The 21,064-nt window shown below is 48.9% G+C and overlaps 1 protein-coding gene across 6 annotated transcripts in view; it reads right to left on the bottom strand.

Moving 5' to 3' along the window:
- The window catches only part of KIZ (kizuna centrosomal protein), a 108,862-nt gene that overhangs the window by 84,718 nt on the left and 3,080 nt on the right, over positions 1-21,064 (bottom strand). For all 6 annotated transcript variants that reach the window (XM_043512166.1, XM_038396414.2, XM_043512165.1 and 3 more), the window contains exon 2: positions 738-800. In XM_043512166.1, coding sequence (XP_043368101.1) covers positions 738-800 — 63 coding nt within the window. The remainder of the gene's footprint in view (positions 1-737; positions 801-21,064) is intronic.

The following is a 21,064-nucleotide window of genomic DNA, read 5'->3' as shown; positions in this document are numbered from 1 at the left end:
CCTCCCTCTTAATACTTGGGCTTGCCCTCATTAGCTAAAGCAGCTGAAAGTATGTCTCTCCGTAACTGACATTTCTCACAACTGAGCCTGGGTAGGGCTGGTCTTGCAGTCTGTTTTGTGGGGGATTTATAGACCCCATCATACCAGCACACACCTTTTAGTTTCTAGTACTGGCAGTATATACTGTGGAAAGAATATTCTCCTGTTGATGTCCATGGGTTAATTATATTTACTTTAATGGGATTCATTCACACGTATCATGGAAAGAATTTGAATTCTGGAAAGCTGAACGTTGGGTCTATTTGCTCAGGGACAGTTTCTGTTTGTTTTTATGGGACATGTAAAATATCCTTTTTTTAAGTTATCATAAAAGACTACACTTTATGCCCAGGGTGGTAAACTTCCATGACAACTGTCTGAATCTTCCTCATATGAATTAGATCACCAAGGTTTTGCAGAAAGAAGGTCTATCAAAGTCATACACAAAGTTTCAGTAATAATACAGAATAAGGAGAATATGGTTACATTTCATTAGACACTCAAGGCATTTTTCATCAACTGTTTCTGCTACTGTAACAAACAGACATTTAATAAGCTCCTATATTATATTGAACATGTGAATATTAAATTCTTTTTTAAACTGACAAACTTTACAATGCTATTTCAAAAGCATTGTGATCTCTACATTGTCCTAATGAAAATAAAATAATGCGTAAGTAGTATTTTAATAGGCTTACATGTATGTATCAGATTTGCTGTACTCAAACAGTTTTCTTTCCAATTCCAGCCTCTTTGTTTCACTAAAGAAAAAAGAAAGGAAATACAGAATGATCAAGCCATTGTTCAATTGTACAACTTAAGCTGCCAAAGAGTAAAGAAAACACAGTATAAATTCTTTGGGGTAGGGACCAGCATTTTTATTACGTGTTTACACAGTGCCTAATACAGTGGCCTATGATGCAGCTGGACCTTAAATTGTCAGCAAATCAGCTTACCCTTGAGAACAAAGAGTGAATACTGGACAATGCTCTCCAGGCACATTAACAGTTAAATAGATAAGGAGTACTTGTGGCACCTTAGAGACTAACAAATTTATTAGAGCATAAGCTTTCGTGAGCTACAGCTCACTTCATCGGATGCATTTGGTGGAAAAAACAGAGTAGAGATTTATATACACACACACAGAGAACATGAAACAATGGGTTTATCATACACACTGTAAGGAGAGTGATCACTTAAGATAAGCCATCACCAACAGCAGGGGGGGGGAAGGAGGAAAACCTTTCATGGTGACAAGCAGGTAGGCTAATTCCAGCAGTTAACAAGAATATCAGAGGAACAGTGGGGGGTGGGGTGGGGGGGAGAAATACTGTGATCTGTGATCGAGTGACCAGAGAGATTGAAGTGTTCTCCAACTGGTTTTTGAATGTTATAATTCTTGACGTCTGATTTGTGTCCATTCATTCTTTTACGTAGAGACTGTCCAGTTTGGCCAATGTACATGGCAGAGGGGCATTGCTGGCACATGATGGCATATATCACATTGGTAGATGCGCAGGTGAACGAGCCTCTGATAGTGTGGCTGATGTGATTAGGCCCTATGATGGTATCCCCTGAACATTCAAAAACCAGTTGGAGAACACTTCAATCTCTCTGGTCACTCGATCACAGACCTAAGAGTGGCTATACTTCAACAAAAAAGCTTCAAAAACAGACTCCAACGAGAGACTGCTGAATTGGAATTAATTTGCAAACTGGATACAATTAACTTAGGCTTGAATAGAGACTGGGAATGGATGAGTCATTACACAAAGTAAAACTATTTCCCCATGGTATTTCTCCCTCCCACCCCACCCCCCACTGTTCCTCTGATATTCTTGTTAACTGCTGGAATTAGCCTACCTGCTTGTCACCATGAAAGGTTTTCCTCCTTCCCCCCCCTGCTGTTGGTGATGGCTTATCTTAAGTGATCACTCTCCTTACAGTGTGTATGATAAACCCATTGTTTCATGTTCTCTGTGTGTGTGTATATAAATCTCTACTCTGTTTTTTCCACCAAATGCATCCGATGAAGTGAGCTGTAGCTCATGAAAGCTTATGCTCTAATAAATTTGTTAGTCTCTAAGGTGCCACAAGTACTCCTTTTCTTTTTGAGAATACAGACTAACACGGCTGCTACTCTGAAACCAGTTAAATGGATAAGCTTCTTTGTTTCTAGCTCATAGCAGTGGAAAATTTACTCACATTACATTTTATTTCTTCATAAGAAATCAACCAATCATAGGACATTGTTGGGCCTACCACCTACATTACCCTCCTGAAGTCAGAGCCCTACAGGAGGGCTTCCAAAACTGGTGACCGGACAAATACATTAAGCAAATAAACTTTTTTTTAACAGTAATAGATTTGTAAAGTTGTAACTACTAAGTAATGCAGTTACATTTTTGCTGGTGGATGAAAAGGTTTCTCCAGATATGTGCATGAAATTGTTATAATTGAACAAAAGCACGCAGTTAAAGTAGTTGTTGGAGAAGTTGAACACCAATTTACCTGACAATGCTGTAAATATGCTATTTTTGAAACAACTATATATAATTTAAGAATCCAAAAATACTTCAGAAAATTCAAACACATTAAGATTTATAATCTCCAATATGCCCCTTCAAAAATATTCAAACCAGAACAAGCTATTCTACCCTATCTTTTTATATCAGAACAGAACAGAACGGAATTAGCAAATTAAAAAGGTATCACTAAAAGGAAAAGTCTTTGGCAGTCTTAAATATGATGTCACTGATGTTCCAAAATAAGTGTGATTATGAAGAACCACTGGTGGGAGCAGAAGCCTGCAGAACTACAGGAAGTGGCTGACAAACATGACATGAAGGCCTTCTATGAAGAACTCTGAGCTGCATGCAGCCCAAAATCCAGTGGTACAGCCCCCGTCCTCACAGCAGATGGTAAACGGCTGCTCACAGACAAAGGTGCTATTCTCTCTCATTGGGCAGAGCACTTTGATAGTCTCCTGAACTATCAGTCCACTATATCCGATGAGGCCATTGACTCACTTCCACAGGATCCTGTCCTGCAGGAGCTGTCCACGAGCCCTTCTTTAGATGGGATTACTAAGGCCATCAAGCAACTATCCACAGGCAAGTCTGCAGGCCCTGATGGCATTCCACCTGAAGTGTACAAATGCAGACGTGCCCTGGTGGTCAGGAAACTCACCAGCCTTTTCAAGACTATCTGGGGACAGGGTACCATGCCCCAGGAGTGTAAGGATGCTTGTATAGTCCAGCTATACAAAAGGAAGGGAAGCATATCTATCTGTGACCACCATTGCAGAATCTAACTGCTGTCTATAGAAGGGAAGATCCTTGCATGGGTTGTGCTCAACGGGCTTCTCTCTCAGTGGACTCGGTATATCCAGAGTCACAGTGCAGTTTTCATGCTGGCCGTGGCACCATGGACAAGTTGTTTGCAGCCCAACAAATACAAGAGAAGGCTCATGAACAGGACAAGGATCCATACATAGTGTTTGTTGACCTGACCAAGGCCTTTGATACGGAGAATCACGGGGGAACTCCTTCATAAATACGGCTGTCCGAAGAGGATTGTTGTCATCCGCTCATTTCACGATGGCATGATAGCCAGAGAAATGGAGTGTGGTCATTCATCAGAAGCTTTTCCTGCTACCAGTGGCATCAAACCAGGATGCGCAATGGCTCCAGTCTTTGCCACTGTCTTTTCAGCCATGCTCTTGTTAGCAATCCAGGACTTCGACAGAGGTGTTCACTTCTGGTTTAGATTTTGGATGGGGATCTATTCAATCTCCATTGACACAAGGCCCACACTAAGGTAACTGAACAGCTACTTAAAGAGCTCTTGTTTGCGGATGACTGTGCCCACATTGCACACACACTCAAGGACATTCAGCTTATTGCGCACCCCTTTTCCTATGCCTCAAAATGCTTCAGCTTCACAATTAGCCTGAAAAAGACAGAGGTCCTGTACCAGCCAATGCCAGACCACCAGCATCACAAGCACCATGATCCCATCATCACAACTGACAACACACCCCTCAACTAGTTCAGGCAATTCTGCTCCCTGGGTAGCGTACTTTCCAGCAGCCATGCTGGATGATGAGATCATTCAGTGCCTGGCAAAGGCCAGGTTGGTATTTGGGAGGCTCACCCAAAGGCACTAGGGGGAACGTGGAGTCTACCTCAGAACCAAGATAAAAATCTACCATGCAGTTCTACTCATCTCACTCTTCTATGGCTGTGAAACATGGACACTCTACCAACATCACATCAAAGCTGGAGAGCTTCTATCCCCACTGTCAAAGATCCATATGCAACAGCAAATGGCAGGACAGGATCCACAATACTCAAGTCCTTGAGAGATGCCAAATCCATTGCACTAAAATCATGGTCATCAGGACTCAACTTCGGATACATGGTCCTCATGGAGGTTTCCGGTATACTGAAAGTGGTGCTCTACACAAATAAGCGTGATTCAAATACAGAACACAGCACTGCCTCTGTGCAACAACTGGGCTTCAAGGAAAATAAACAAATACTTTGAATAATATGAAAAACTCTGTAGCTGGTTTATGGACAACCTTAATCAAGAAAAAATAGCATAAGGAAAAAAAAAAGAGGCCAAAGGGTGAAGATGATGACCTGGTCGCACAGCTAAAACTTGTGATTGGCGGGAGTGGGGTTCATTCCAGGAGCAACCTCACCACCAGAAGCAGGATTCCCCCCAGACCAGGATACACCAACTCAAAGCAGCTCCTGACCTTGCCATAATAGACGCAAAACCTGCAGATATATCTCCACTGCTACAATGATCAATATCTCCCACAACACACCTTTCAATATCCATGGTTTCTACCTACACCTATCATAACACATGGTGTACATCATCCAGTGCAAATGCCTCAGTAACAACTACATGGGTGAAACTAGACAATTACCATGCTTCCAAATGAACTCTCACAGAAAAATGATAAAAGACAAACACACCATATCACCCATGGGTGAACACTTTTCACAAAGCAATCACTCCATATCTGATCTATCAGGCCACCATTCTCAAAGGAAATCTGCACAACACCTTCAAAAGACAAGCCTGGGAGCTTAAAGTCAAGCTAGATACTTAGCTCCAGTCTACACTACAGAATTACTTCGGTATAACTACGTTGCTCAGGATTGTGAATAATGCACACTCCTAAGCAATGTAGTTATACCAATTTAAGCACTGGTGTAGACAGAGCTATGTTGGCGGAAGAGCTTTTCCAGCCAGCATAGCTACCACCTCTGCAAGAGGTGGATTAACTAAGCCGATGGGAGAAGCTCCCTCCCATTGATTTAGAGCGTCTTCATTAAAGCACTACGGCTGCACCGATGCAGTAGTTCAAGTGTAGGCCTGCCCTAAAAATCATGGTGTCAAAGACACTGGATTTATCACTCATTATAACAATCTGTAACCCACTAACCCTCCTTTGCCGTAGAACCGCAGGGGTGTTAGCTGCTCACTTCACCTGGAAAGGTCTCTTGTGACATGAATTAACTCCTTATGCTTAACAATTGTTCCACCTTGTATTTAGCTGTAACACTCCGAGTACCTTTCCCAGACCTGAAAAAGAGCTCTGTGTAATCTAGAAAGCTTGTCTCTTTCACCAACAGAAGTAGGCCAATAAAACGTACTACCTCACCCACCTGGTCTCTCAAATATCCTGGGACCAACTTGGCTACAACTACACTTCATGAGTAAAAGGTCTAATATAGTGGATGTAATATAGTGGATGTAGGTTTGCAATGGATTTATATTACTAATCCTGCATCTAGCAAAGAAAGTACTCCAAATTATCTTATGCAACCTCAAAATCTTTTCTGGCTTTAATATCAAGTCTACAAATTGTTGCAAATAATTGCACTCCTGATTTCTGCTGTTGTGTTTAAGACTGACAAGTTCAGCCTTGGGCTGTCTCAGTAGATCAAAGATATTTGCTGTACAAGCTTGGTGATTAGCAAAATTTCTCAGGTTTCCACACTGATCTTAGGAAACCAAGAAGATTGGAGTCCATATTAATGTAAACTTAGCCTTGTCCTTCTGGGTCTTCTTGTACACCAAGCATCGGAAATGGCTGCAGGAACAAGGAACCACAAATAAACCACAGGAACAAGGCATCCATCTTACAAGTTTGCCTCCACCAATGTCTGAAGATGACTGTGGTCTTAAGGTTTGAGCCACATATGTAGTTAGGTTCCCTAAACCCCAGATTTAGGTGCCTAAGTCTCAGGTTTTGGCACCTAATTCCCAGTCTTCACTGAGATCCACAAAATTCTTACTGAACCCGTTAGGCACCTAAACTCACTCAGCACCCAAGTTTCTGCCTCTGGAGCATGCACATTGCTGCCTCCTTCTAGGAGCGGGGATGCCTATCTCCAGCCTAAACCCCAGAGCAAATCACAAAGCAGGAAAAGATAGATGAATAACAACGTTCAACTAAGCAAGTCACATGCAGGGCCCAATCCAGTAGGCATGCTTAGAGGCTGCTTAGCGGATCAGGTCCCATTCACAATCCAGGGGAAGAGGAGCCCATGTTATAAACATTTAGTCCAGTAGTCACAGCACTCATCTGGGATATGGAAGATCCAGGTTTGACTCCCACCTTCTCACCCAGAGGGGGAAGAAGGAAGATCACTTTGCAAGTCCTACGTCTCAGGTGCACTCTCTAACGACTGAGCTATGGGATGAGTTGGTTGTTAGGGTATCCACCTGGAAGGTGTAAAACCCCAAGTCTAGTCCCTCTCCTCCAGTCACTCTTTCATTATTCAACCACAGTACAACAGCTTCAAGAGAAGAGATGGACAGAACCCCACATCTGAGTAACACTCACCACCAAAGGGAGCGACCCCTGTTCAAATCCTTTTTTCCCTCTCTGGCAGAGAGGGGGGAATTGAACCTAGGTCTCTCACATCCCAAGCAAATGTTCTAACCACAAGGCTAAAAGCTATACAGTGTGAATGTCCTCCGCCAGCTGTTTTGTGTGAACATAAGAAGGGCACACTGGGTCAGACCAATAGCCTATCTAGCCCAATATCCTGTCTTTTGACAGTGGTCAGCACCAGATGTTTCAGAGGGAAGGAACAGAACAGGGAAATTATTAAATAATCCATCCCTTTTCTTGGCAGTCAGAGATTATGGGACATTTCGAGCACGGGGTTGCATCCCTGAGCATCTTGGCTAATAGCCATTGATGGACCCATCCTCCATTAATTTACCTAATTCCTTTTTTAACCCAGTTATACTTTTGGTCTTCACAACATCCCCTGGCAACAAAAAGGTGGTAGGTCCTGCCCATCAAGACGACCCATTGAAATCAAATGAACCATTGTGGAACATCAAAGGGCAAAGACTTTAATTGCATTCATCCTCCACCCATGAAGAGGAGAGGTGTGCATGAAGTCATCCCATTGGCTTGAACTCTGGGAGGAAGAGAATAAAAATCCCTAACAAGAAGAAACTGTATTTCTATACTGCTTAGACTTTGGGAGGGCAAGATTTCTAAGCATAAGCAAGGGATTCCCCAGGTGTTTAGCCCAGGTTAGCCCTAAAGGGCATATAGAGCTTGACTGTATTGTATGAACATGCTGTCTGGAGTGCCTCAATAGCCAGAGTATCAACCTCAGGACAGACTGTTAAGAAGCAAGGCACAAGTCCCAAACTGGTTGTGAATTCTATACTTAGATTTCATCAACTAATCACCAAGTGTAAACTCCTGAGGCACTATACCAGCCTTAGCAAGGAGTTACAGATAGTCTCCTTAGGCACTCCAATCTACCTTGCCACCCAGATAAGCCTGCTTTTGTGATAGATGATCCCTTACATTAAAAAAATCACAATATTCAGGTTACTCCCAGTCTTAAGGGACCAGTCACTTATCCCAGGTCAATTGCACCTCAGATCCTAAATCAAAAACAACACTTGTAGCCAATACTACAGATGCTCCCCAACTAACACAAACGTTCCGGAATGCCTTGCATAACTCAAATTTTGCATAAGTCAGAAACGTATCTCCGACCATTACGCAAAAAAACCCACACCACTCCTATTTCTAGCTTACAGAACTTTTTCCGTAAGTGCAGATTTTAAGTCGAGTTTTCGTAACCCAGGGAGCGTCTGTATAATAAACTTTCTCAAGATTTATTAAGAAAGAAAAAGAAATAGGACAGTTATTTACAAGGTTAAAGCAGGTAAACATACAACAACAAATGAGTTACACTCTTAGGTTCCAAAAGTTGGTAGAAGCTGCTGTAACATACAAGCTCTATATGCCCTTTAGGGCTAACTGGGCTAAACACCTGGGGAATCCCTTGCTTACACTTAGAAATCTTGCCCTCCCAAAGTCCAAGCAGTATAGAAAGACAGTTTCTTCTTGTTAGGGATTTTTATTCTCTTCCTCCCAGAGTTCAAGCCAATGGGATAACTTCATGCACACCTCTCCTCTTCATGGGTGGAGAATGAATGCAATTAAAGTCTTTGCCCTTTGATGTTCCACAATGGTTCATTTGATTTCAATGGGTCTTCCTGATGGGCAGGACCTAGCACCTTGTGTAGGAACCCAGCATTTTACATTAATTAATACCTCTTTCCTGTTTGATGACTTACACAAATACAGAGGGTTACAATGCAAACACTTACTACCACCTTATAACAAGGGGTACTGACGTTATAAATGAGATTAATACATGCAACATCATACAAGGGATTCATTAAGTCTAAACACCAAACACAAACACCTATATTAACAATACTAACACACAGGTAAGCCATACTGGTTTCCAGTTAGGCATTTCTCAGTGTTCAGTTGAGACCTAGGGCCTTGTGTGATGCTGGCAGGCCAGATGCCAGCACAGGCCATGTACTTCCTTTTGTTTTAAACCTGCAACCTATCAATTCCCTTGGGTGACCCCTGAATCTTGTGTTATGTGAAGGGGTAATTAATGCTTTCTTATTCACTTTCTCCACACCATATATGATTTTACAGATCTCTATCTAACCCCTCTCCTCCTTAGTCCTCACTCTTCTAAAATGAGCAGTCCCCATCTTTTTAATCTCTCCTCCGATTGAAGCTGTTCCATACCCCTAATCATTTTTGTTGCCCTCTTCTGTACTTTTTCCAATTCTAACATATCTGTTTGAGACAGGACAACTAGAACTGCATGCAATATTCAAGGTGTGGCCAGCCAATGGATTTCTGTAGGGGCATTATGATATTTTCTGTCTTATCTCTTCCCTTCCTAACAGTTGCTAACACTGTTAGTTTTTTTTGACTGCCACAGCACATTGATTGGCTCCTGATTCAGTCACGAACAACTGATCCCAGCCTGATGGTTTAAGCTACAATACCATTTCCCACTCTCTGATACAACAGATAAAACGTCAACAGGAAATATATTGCTTAGTATGGTTTTTGAGGATGTTCATTTTCCTTGGTCCCACTTGGGCTTCCCACCATTCCTATAACTGGCTTGTATGTCAGGTGTTTTGATTTAACAAGGGTTTTACTGAAAGTGGGATCTCCTTGAAGTTCTATCAAACAAAAATGCTTAAAGTGTTAGGGACCAGACAGTCAATGTCTGGCGTATCATCATCTGGGAAATTCTAAATGGTTAGTGTAAAGGCCTAGAGTAGCCTGAAATGTAACTTTGCCCAATAAACTAATGTGCAAAGCTGATTCCCTACATATCAGTTGAAGATAGTCGCTTTAGCCCTTGTCTAGTTTTTTGTTTTTTTTAAATGCAGGTGGTATCAAAGAAAACACTTACTATGTCTTTTACTAAGCCACGCCACACTGTAAACACCTTTATTTTCACGTAAAAGACCAAGTAAGTCAGCCTGAGGCTTCCCTTTGGCTCACACAGTTTTGCAGTATGTAACACTGGCTCTTCACAATAATGTAAAACATTTTGTTTAATAGGCAAGACTAGCACTCTCGAGCATTCTACCAGTGAGTCTAGGAGAATCATTTTCAAGCCACACAGAATCTTCAGGTTCTAGAGAGGAAGGATGATCATATGGTTAGGGTGCAAATCTGAGACTTAGGAGACCCAGACAACTCTCTGTTCTGCCACAAACTTCCTGTGTGACCTTGGGCAAATCACTCAAGGCTTGTCTAGACAAACAAACAGTTCACAGCAAGCTAGGGGGTACATCTACCCCACCCTATCTTGCCACACAGTAAGTGTCCATGTGGATGCTGCTGTCACACACTAAAAAGTTCCCAGATGCACTTTGACCTACCCCATTTTGAAATGGGAGTAAATCAAAGAACACTAGGGAGCTTTTAGTGTGCAGCAACAGGGTCCACATGGACACAGTGAGTGGCAGGCTAGTACGAGGTAGATTTATACCCCCACTTGCTGCAAACTAAGTTTGCGAGTAGTCAAGCCCTTAAGCTCTCTGCCTCAAGTCCTCATCCATAGAACAGGGATAACAGTACTTCCCCTATCTCATACAGTGTTGCAAGGACTAGTACCTAGAAGATTGTGAGGTGCTCACATACAACAGTAATGTGTGCCACAGACGTATAACAGATCGATTTGTTTTACAGTTGCCTATTCTGCCATCCTGATATAGACTAATCAGTGTTTCACAACCAAAGTAGCATCCAAGCTTACTAGCGTAGGGCTGCTTGAGGGAGCATTAAAGTGGATGACACAAGGTTGCACTGAGCTCCAGCTGAAAAACTAATATTGCTTGATGCCTTAAATTTGCAATCTCCTTATACTGCTCTAAAATAAGGCAAAAAAATCTTATATAAGGCAAGAGATTGATTAAATTTCAAGATTAAATGTATGGTTTCTTCAGAACTATGAAAGTTAACACTCTCAGAGAGAGCAGTTGAGACTTGAAAAAAGCAATGAATTGCTGGTACAGTGTGACTGTTCTACTTCTCAATTCCAGGAAAGTAGTTATTGTCAAAATCTCCTTTAGCAAACTGTTCTTCTGCCTGCATGGGTGAACTGGGACAACTATATCAAAGTCTGTTCTCCAAAACTGTGTATGCATAGTACATGCAAATATCTGTTAAAATGTAAAGATAATTAGTAGGTCTATAGTTTTGAAATCCTGTTGTAGGACAATTAAATATTTTCCCATATGCTAACTACAGCACTTAGCTATATAAATTTACTTGATTTTCACACCTCTTGTATAAGAAGATTCTGATTCTCACCAACGGTCACGCACAATTATTTAAGTATTGAGTAATCACAACATGCTCAGATCTGTACATAATACAGAAGGCAGTCCATCCTCCAATGAGCTCACTGTCTTAAGACACCAAGGGCTTGAATTTCCACTGCCTTGCACCTAGTGTAGCAATTAACACCTGTGCCCAGTGACTTACACAAATGGCAACATTTTATATCAAGTTATCACAGGTTGACATTACTATACAAGGTGCACGGCCTTGGAGAACGAGGACCAGATAATACAGTCCAAAATATAATCTCATACATTCAACAATAATGTACACTCTCGTACACCTGGGGAGGAGGGGAGAAGGGGAAGGAATCTTCATGCAATTGGTGGATTTTTATTGTATGTACGAGTCTTAGTGGCTTATTCTTGAAACGTCTCACAAAAAGTGTGATTTGAGGAGGGATTTAAAGGAGGAGAAGGGAAGTCACTTGGAACTCCATTCTTCTTCAGCAAAAATAAGATGGGAGGGGAAAAATATAACCAAGCAACAGACCCCTTTTATGCGCATATCTTCTTAATATTGTCCCAATATTATGTTTGAACATAACCAATCACTTAAGGGAAGAATGTAAGCAACTACAGGATGATGCAAAGCTGTCAGGAGATTTAGTGCAATATTAACATTCCTTGAACTTATAGATACAGGGTAAAATTTTCAAACGCATCTGTTGGGCCTTAGGTTCTTAAATCACTGGGGTGCTTTTGAAATTTTTAGCCTTAATCTAGTGAGAAAAATCCTCAGATTCTACACATTTTTTTAAAGTGCCACTTAATCACTACAAAATGTTGAAATGGCCAGTGTTCACATCAGACCTACAATAAAGGCAATGTTACAGAAGCCTTTGCAGCACTGGTGTTAATATCATTGACAATACTACAGCAAACACAAAAGTAAACAAACATGCAAATTTAATTTCCTTTAGAAATGGGGAGAAAGGGAGGGAAGGAGTATGTTCCAATTGGAGAAGGCCCAATGGATATTACTCTTTTTAGACATCTTGTTAAAACAAAACTAGATAGAGCTGTTCAGACATATCCCGAGTCTGGCCAAGATATACTTGGCACAGGACCTGGAGTGGAGACAGAAGTGACATTACGCCACCTCTCTGTTCCTGATCCAGGGGAGGGGGTCACTTAAAATTGCTTTAAATTACAGCAGCTGGTGACAGCATCTTAAGGCTGGGTGGTTTCAACGGCACAGGATCACCAGCACAAGATTTTCCAGCCATATTCTCTGTAACAGGCATGGGGGTCAGAGAGAGAATGTAAGAAGCAGATGGCATAGAGCCAGCTCTCCCAGATTTATGCCACCTGGGGTTTCCCCTATGCAAGAGGAATCACCACCTGGCTTTAAGCCAGCTTTCCATCTCTTTTTTCCCCTCCAGAGTGATGCTAAGAGGAAGGCACTAGGCCAAGTACTCAGTCCATGGCTTTTAATCTTTATATCAATATTGTTCTAGAAACAATAGATGTGAAAAATGTAAAGTTGTTAACAGTATTTTTCTAAGGACATGATATGCTAGCTACAAGTAAATGCTGTCACTTAGTTTTTGCATTACCACCAAGATCTTGGACAGGTGGATTTTTTAAATCCAGAAAAACTTTCTAATTGAAGCAACTTATATTCAGTCTCACTATCCTGCTTTCATGAACATCTACACAGTGCTTAAAAATATACTCAACTGGACAGCCTTAAAAGGTTCTTCTACACTAGGAGTCAGATTTTTAAAGGCTCCCCATCCAGGCTTTGTAACCTGGTGCATGGGGTCACAGCACCACTCAGGTTTGGCCCGGCCATCCCTCTGTCATGACAGATGGGCAGCTAGGCCAAACTTGAGTGAGGTATTTAGGCTCCTAAAGATGCAGATAGGTACTTTTGACAATCCCAGTAGACACCTATCTGCATTTTTAGGCACTTGAATGCCTTTAAAAATCTGGCCCTAGTTCCCTTGAAACTACAGTTAGGCCCAGCCTCCCTCTACACCGGGTCAGAATTAGGATTGAGGCAGAGGGTGCATATATTTAATGGTGGGTGTGACCTTCCTGTGGTATTATCTGGATTGGTGATCTGCTAGGTCACTCCAAATCCTTGAGTCTGGGAGCCAGCCTTACCTGGCTCTGCTTTGAGAACCCCCACTCCTGGGCTGTTCATGCACAGCCTCTGCATGCTGCTCCTTGGATTGTGCAACTGAATGACACTAGCCAATATCTCCGGTCCCAGACACAACCGTAGAAACCTCTGTCTTGCAGTGTCAAGTTATGCCCACTGGATGCTGCAAACTTATACGAGTTTGTCAATTTAACAAAGAAATTGATATGTACCAGGCTTGTTATCCCAAGGGAAGTCTCTGACACTCTTCAAACCAAACAAACACACGGCTTCAGATAGAACAAACAAACAGATTTATTAACTACAAAGATAGATTTTAAGTGATTATAAGTCAAAGCATAACAAGTCTGATTTGGTCAAATAAAATAAAAGCAAAACACATTCTAAGCTGATCTTAACGCTTTCAATGTCCTTTACAAACTTAGATGCTTCTCACCACAGGCTGGCTCATTGCCCTTCAGCCAGGCTCTCCCCTTTGATCACCGCATCAGTCACTCAGTGGTGATGTCTGTAGATGGAGGTGGGAGAGAAAGGAAGAGCATGGCAAACATCTCTCCCTTTTATTAAGTTCCTTCTTTCCTCTTGGTTTTGCCCCTCCTTCAGAGTCAGGAGAGCATTACCTCATCACAGTCCCAAACTGACCAAAGGAAGAGGGGGTTACTCACTCGAGAGTCCAACAGATCCTTTGTTCCTGTGAGGCTAGGCTGGGTTTGTCCCATACATGAGGTGTGAATTGCCCCTCTGCTCTTAGCGAGTTTTTTCCTGGGCTTATTTTAAGCCATGAAGATACATTTTCAGCCTCATAACAATATACATGAAATTACAACCTATAACTTTACTGTAACAACAATTACTATAACATCACTATAACAACAATGCTCAGTGCATCATGAGTGTTCTGAAAACACCCAACATGACAAACTTTGCATTGGATATCACACAATCATTTTACAAGGATGAACATGGGGGTGGCTGGGTGTTCCCCCGAGGTACAGAGCATCACAGTGGGTCACAAAAAAGACAAAAATGCAGTTGGTGGATTGCCTTACTAAAAGGTTTGGGAACCACAGCAGCAATACAAACTCCCAACAGTGCTCCATCAATATGACTCTGTGCCCTCAAGGGACTTTTTTTTTTCCCCAGACTCCATGATCTCTCTTTTCAAACTGCCCAAACCACCTGGTAATTAGTGTCAATTGTAGTGGTGTTTCCTGCAATGCAGACACTTGTCCAGAAGGTAACTGAGACTACCAATTCATTTCACACAGCTTGAGGTATTACTAAAGGCCAAACTTTTAAAAAGTGACTAGTTATTTGGGGTGCCTCAACCAGAAATACCTTAAATAATCCTGATTTTCAGCACTTTCTGAAAATCATGCCCTTTAAAGCATGTTATGCTGTGACCCAAAAACCAAGGGCACCTAAAATCACTAGTTTTGTTTCTGTTTTTTTTTAAATTTAGGCTGTAATTATAATTTCTGTTAGAGAAGCATGCATATAAATGGCCCTTTAAATATGTGTGTGTCGTCAAACTGTTGGTTTCCATTTTTATTTGTTTCAAAGTAGTATACCATTTTGAAAATAGGGCCAAGTCAAAGTGCCATCTGCATCACTTGAAAAGCTCAGAATATCAGCAACAGATCAACAGCTGTTATAGATGTTATTCACAATACCAGCCTACACATCACAAAAGTGGGGCATTAAAGAAGCTAAATAATTAACTTAAGAAGTTTAACAATCAGTATACGTACATCACACTCGACTGCAAAATATAACTGCTTGAAATAAAATAACAAAACAAAAGGAAGTGGCAGAAGTATCATCCTTTGAGGCATTTAAAGTGACTTAGGCCAAAATGGAGTTCTGTTTAAAGAACAAAGTTCTAACACTCCTAATAATAGAAGTGGTTTAATGGCTATTTTCCCCCCGCCAATTTTTCAAATGAAGACATTTTAAGTTTGCATTTAGATGCTCTCCTGCTGCGTGTGCAACAAACACGACGACACTGTGCCAGAGTTTACCAAATGCAGGAACATTACTTAGTGCAATAGCCATGAGACTTTTTTTAGGCTCTCACTAACTCAGAGATCCCGGCTTAGGTCCTGGCTCGGAAACTTGCTTGGTGTCTACGCAGTATCCAACAAACTTCTGTGAGGCTCCACACTACCAAAGGGCAGAACAAGCTGCCGGGGCCAAAGGCACCACCCTCCTAAACTCTCAGTCCCAATTCTGCATCCTCCACGAATAACCAGCTCTTGGTTACAAAAAGACAACTTCAGGACAGTATTAAGATAACATCAAGTGGCTTTACAACAGCGGCTTGGTTATGATCAATTTACTCTCTGTGTTGTTTATTTCCTTTCCCTAGACTTCCTATTTATTAGGACCAGCTTTGGGGGGGGGGGGGGGAGTGTAGGAGAAGGGAAGTCAGATGGGTAGGAGGAGCTAGAGGTCTACAACAGTGTGCGAGGCAGAGTGACAAATAGAGGCTGGAAGTGAGGAAGCGAACAGGGTGTGCTGGGAGGGACAGTCAGAGAGGGAAGCTGGGCAAGGGGGTCAGACAGAAGAGCAAAGATGTGCAATTGATAGGGACAGACGAACAGACAGACAAGGAACGTGGGAAAGGACAGACAGAGAAGGGGGGCCCAGGAAAGCAGGACGGGTGGAAAGGAGCCCGGGGAAGGACGGACGGACAGACAAGAGGGGCCCAGGAAAGCAGGACGGGCGGAGAGGGGCCTGGGGAAGGACGGACGGATGGACAGACAGACAAGGAGGGTCCAGGAAAGCAGGACGGGCGGAGAGGGGCCCGGGGAAGGACAGACAGACAGACAGACAAGGGGGGCCCAGGAAAGCAGGACGGGCGGAGAGGGGCCCGGGGAAGGACGCACGGACGGACAGACAGACAGACAAGGGGGGCCCAGGAAAGCAGGACGGGCGGAGAGGGGCCCGGGGAAGGTCGGACGGACGGACGGACAAGGGGGAGCCCAGGAAAGCAGGACGGGCGGAGAGGGGCCCGGGGAAGGACAGACAGACAGACAGACAGACAAGGGGGGCCCAGGAAAGCAGGACGGGCGGAGAGGGGCCCGGGGAAGGACGCATGGACAGACAGACAAGGGGGGCCCAGGAAAGCAGGATGGGTGGAAAGGAGCCCGGGGAAGGACGGACGGACAGACAAGAGGGGCCCAGGAAAGCAGGAAGGGCGGAGAGGGGCCCGGGGAAGGACAGACAGACAGACAGACAAGGGGGGGCCCAGGAAAGCAGGACGGGCGGAGAGGGGCCCGGGGAAGGTCGGACGGACGGACAAGGGGGGGCCCAGGAAAGCAGGACGGGCGGAGAGGGGCCCGGGGAAGGACGCATGGACGGACAGACAAGGGGGGCCCAGGAAAGCAGGATGGGTGGAAAGGAGCCCGGGGAAGGACGGACGGACAGACAAGAGGGGCCCAGGAAAGCAGGACGGGCGGAGAGGGGCCCGGGGAAGGTCGGACGGACGGACAAGAGGGGCCCAGGAAAGCAGGACGGGCAGAGAGGGGCCCGGGGAAGGACGCACGGACGGACAAGGGGGGGGGCCCAGGAAAGCAGGACGGGCGGAGAGGGGCCCGGGGAAGGTCGGACGGACGGACAGACAAAGGGGGCCCAGGAAAGCAGGATGGGTGGAAAGGAGCCCGGGGAAGGACGGACGGACAGACAAGAGGGGCCCAGGAAAGCAGGACGGGCGGAGAGGGGCCCGGGGAAGGTCGGACGGACGGACAAGAGGAGCCCAGGAAAGCAGGACGGGCGGAGAGGGGCCCGGGGAAGGACGCACGGACGGACAAGGGGGGGCCCAGGAAAGCAGGACGGGCGGAGAGGGGCCCGGGGAAGGTCGGACGGACGGACAAGGGGGGGCCCAGGAAAGCAGGACGGGCGGAGAGGGGCCCGGGGAAGGACAGACAGACAGACAAGGGGGGGCCCAGGAAAGCAGGACGGGCGGAGAGGGGCCCGGGGAAGGACAGACAGACAGACAGGGGGGGGCCCAGGAAAGCAGGATGGGCGGAGAGGGGCCCGGGGAAGGACAGACAGACAGACAGACAGACAAGGGGGGGGCCCAGGAAAGCAGGACGGGCGGAGAGGGGCCCGGGGAAGGACGCACGGACGGACAAGGGGGGGCCCAGGAAAGCAGGACGGGCGGAGAGGGGCCCGGGAAAGGACAGACAGACAAGGGGGGGCCCAGGAAAGCAGGACGGGCGGAGAGGGGCCCGGGGAAGGACAGACAGACAGACAGACAGACAAGGGGGGCCCAGGAAAGCAGGACGGGCGGAGAGGGGCCCGGGGAAGGACGCACGGACGGACAAGGGGGGGCCCAGGAGAGCAGGACGGGCGGAGAGGGGCCCGGGGAAGGACGCACGGACGGACAAGGGGGGGCCCAGGAGAGCAGGACGGGCGGAGAGGGGCCCGGGGAAGGACAGACAGACAGACAGACAAGGGGGGGGCCCAGGAAAGCAGGACGGGCGGAGAGGGGCCCGGGGAAGGACGCACGGACGGACAAGGGGGGGCCCAGGAGAGCAGGACGGGCGGAGAGGGGCCCGGGGAAGGACGCACGGACGGACAAGGGGGGGCCCAGGAAAGCAGGACGGGCGGAGAGGGGCCCGGGGAAGGACAGACAGACAGACAAGGGGGGGGCCCAGGAAAGCAGGACGGGCGGAGAGGGGCCCGGGGAAGGACAGACAGACGGACAAGGGGGGGCCCAGGAGAGCAGGACGGGTGGAGAGGGGCCCGGGGAAGGACGCACGGACGGACAAGGGGGGGCCCAGGAAAGCAGGACGGGCGGAGAGGGGCCCGGGGAAGGACAGACAGACAGACAAGGGGGGGGCCCAGGAAAGCAGGACGGGCGGAGAGGGGCCCGGGGAAGGACGCACGGACGGACAAGGGGGGGCCCAGGAGAGCAGGACGGCGGAGAGGGGCCCGGGGAAGGACAGACAGACAGACAAGGGGGGGCCCAGGAAAGCAGGACGGCGGAGAGGGGCCCGGGGAAGGACGCACGGACGGACAGACAAGGGGGGGCCCAGGAGAGCAGGACGGCGGAGAGGGGCCCGGGGAAGGACAGACAGACAGACAGACAAGGGGGGCCCAGGAGAGCAGGACGGCGGAGAGGGGCCCGGGAAGGACGCACGGACAAGGGGGGCCCAGGAGAGCAGGACGGGGGAGCGGGGCCCGGGGAAGGACAGACAGACGGACAAGGGGGGGCCCAGGAGAGCAGGACGGGCGGAGAGGGGCCCGGGGAAGGACAGACAGACGGACAAGGGGGGCCCAGGAGCAGGACGGCGGAGAGGGGCCCGGGGAAGGACAGACAGACGGACAAGGGGGGGCCCAGGAAAGCAGGACGGGCGGAGCGGGGCCCGGGGAAGGACAGACAGACGGACACGGGGGGCCCAGGAGAGCAGGACGGCGGAGAGGGGCCCGGGAAGGACGCACGGACGGACAAGGGGGGGCCCAGGAGAGCAGGACGGGCGGAGAGGGGCCCGGGGAAGGACGCACGGACGGACAAGGGGGGGCCCAGGAAAGCAGGACGGGCGGAGAGGGGCCCGGGGAAGGACGCACAGACCGACAAGGGGGGGCCCGGAAGCAGACGCGGAGAGGGGCCCGGGGAAGACGCACGGACGGACAGGGGGGCCCAGAAGCAGGACGGCGGAGAGGGGCCCGGGAAGGACAGAGAGACAGACAGACAAGGGGGGGCCCAGGAAAGCAGGACGGGCGGAGAGGCCCGGGGAAGGCAGAGAGACAGACAGACAAGGGGGGCCCAGGAAGCAGGACGGGCGGAGAGGTGCCCGGGAAGGACAAGACAGACAGACAAGGGGGCCCAGGAAAGCAGGACGGCGGAGAGGCCCGGGGAAGGACGCACGGACGGACAAGGGGCGGCCCAGGAGAGCAGGACGGCGGAGAGGGGCCCGGGGAAGGACAGACGGACAGACAAGGGGGGGCCCAGGAGAGCAGGACGGGCGGAGAGGGGCCCGGGGAAGGACAGACAGACGGACAAGGGGGGCCCAGGAAAGCAGGACGGGCGGAGAGGGGCCCGGGGAAGGACAGACAGACGGACAAGGGGGGGGCCCAGGAAAGCAGGACGGGCGGAGAGGGGCCCGGGGAAGGACGCACAGACAGACAAGGGGGGGCCCAGGAGAGCAGGACGGGCGGAGAGGGGCCCGGGGAAGGACGCACGGACGGACAAGGGGGGGCCCAGGAGAGCAGGACGGGCGGAGAGGGGCCCGTGGAAGGACAGACAGACGGACCAGGGGGGGGCCCAGGAGAGCAGGACGGCGGAGAGGGGCCCGGGGAAGGACAGACAGACAGACAAGGGGGGCCCAGGAAAGCAGGACGGGCGGAGAGGGGCCCGGGGAAAGACAGACAGACAGACAAGGGGGGGGCCCAGGAAGCAGGACGGGCGGAGAGGGGCCCGGGGAAGGACAGACAGACAGACAAAGGGGGGCCCAGGAGAGCGGACGGGCGGAGAGGGGCCCGGGGAAGGACGCACGGACGGACAAGGGGGGGCCCAGGAGAGCAGGACGGGCGGAGAGGGGCCCGGGGAAGGACGCACGGATGGACAAGGGGGGGCCCAGGAAAGCAGGACGGGCGGAGAGGGGCTCGGGGAAGGACGCACGGACGGACAAGGGGGGGGCCCAGGAGAGCAGGACGGCGGAGAGGGGCCCGGGGAAGGACAGACAGACAGACAAGGGGGGGCCCAGGAAAGCAGGACGGCGGAGAGGGGCCCGGGGAAGGACGCACGGACGGACAAGGGGGGGCCCAGGAGAGCAGGACGGCGGAGAGGGGCCCGGGGAAGGACAGACAGACAGACAGACAGACAAGGGGGGGCCCAGGAGAGCAGGACGGGCGGAGAGGGGCCCGGGGAAGGACAGACAGACAGACAAGGGGGGGCCCAGGAAAGCAGGACGGGCGGAGAGGGGCCCGGGGAAGGACAGAGAGACAGACAGACAAGGGGGGGCCCAGGAAAGCAGGACGGGCGGAGAGGTGCCCGGGGAAGGACAGACAGACAGACAGACAAGGGGGGGCCCAGGAAAGCAGGACGGGCGGAGAGGGGCCCGTGGAAGGACAGACAGACGGACAAGGGGGGGCCCAGGAGAGCAGGACGGCGGAGAGGGGGCCCGGGGAAGGACAGACAGACAGACAAGGGGGGGCCCAGGAAAGCAGGACGGGCGGAGAGGGGCCCGGGGAAGGACAGACAGACAGACAAGGGGGGGCCCAGGAAAGCAGGACGGGCGGAGAGGGCCCGGGGAAGGACAGACAGACAGACAAGGGGGGGCCCAGGAGAGCAGGACGGGCGGAGAGGGGCCCGGGGAAGGACGCACGGACGGACAAGGGGGGGCCCAGGAGAGCAGGACGGGCGGAGAGGGGCCCGGGGAAGGACGCACGGACGGACAAGGGGGGGCCCAGGAAAGCAGGACGGGCGGAGAGGGGCTCGGGGAAGGACGCACGGACGGACAAGGGGGGGCCCAGGAGAGCAGGACGGCGGAGAGGGGCCCGGGGAAGGACAGACAGACAGACAAGGGGGGCCCAGGAAAGCAGGACGGCGGAGAGGGGCCCGGGGAAGGACGCACGGACGGACAAGAGGGGGCCCAGGAGAGCAGGACGGCGGAGAGGGGCCCGGGGAAGGACAGACAGACAGACAGACAGACAAGGGGTGCCCAG

The sequence above is a fragment of the Dermochelys coriacea genome, chromosome 3, assembly GCF_009764565.3.
Source record: "Dermochelys coriacea isolate rDerCor1 chromosome 3, rDerCor1.pri.v4, whole genome shotgun sequence".
Taxonomy (NCBI): domain Eukaryota; kingdom Metazoa; phylum Chordata; order Testudines; family Dermochelyidae; genus Dermochelys; species Dermochelys coriacea.
The sequence above is the reverse complement of the archived record's forward strand: the minus strand, read 5'-3'. Positions and strand labels throughout refer to the sequence as shown.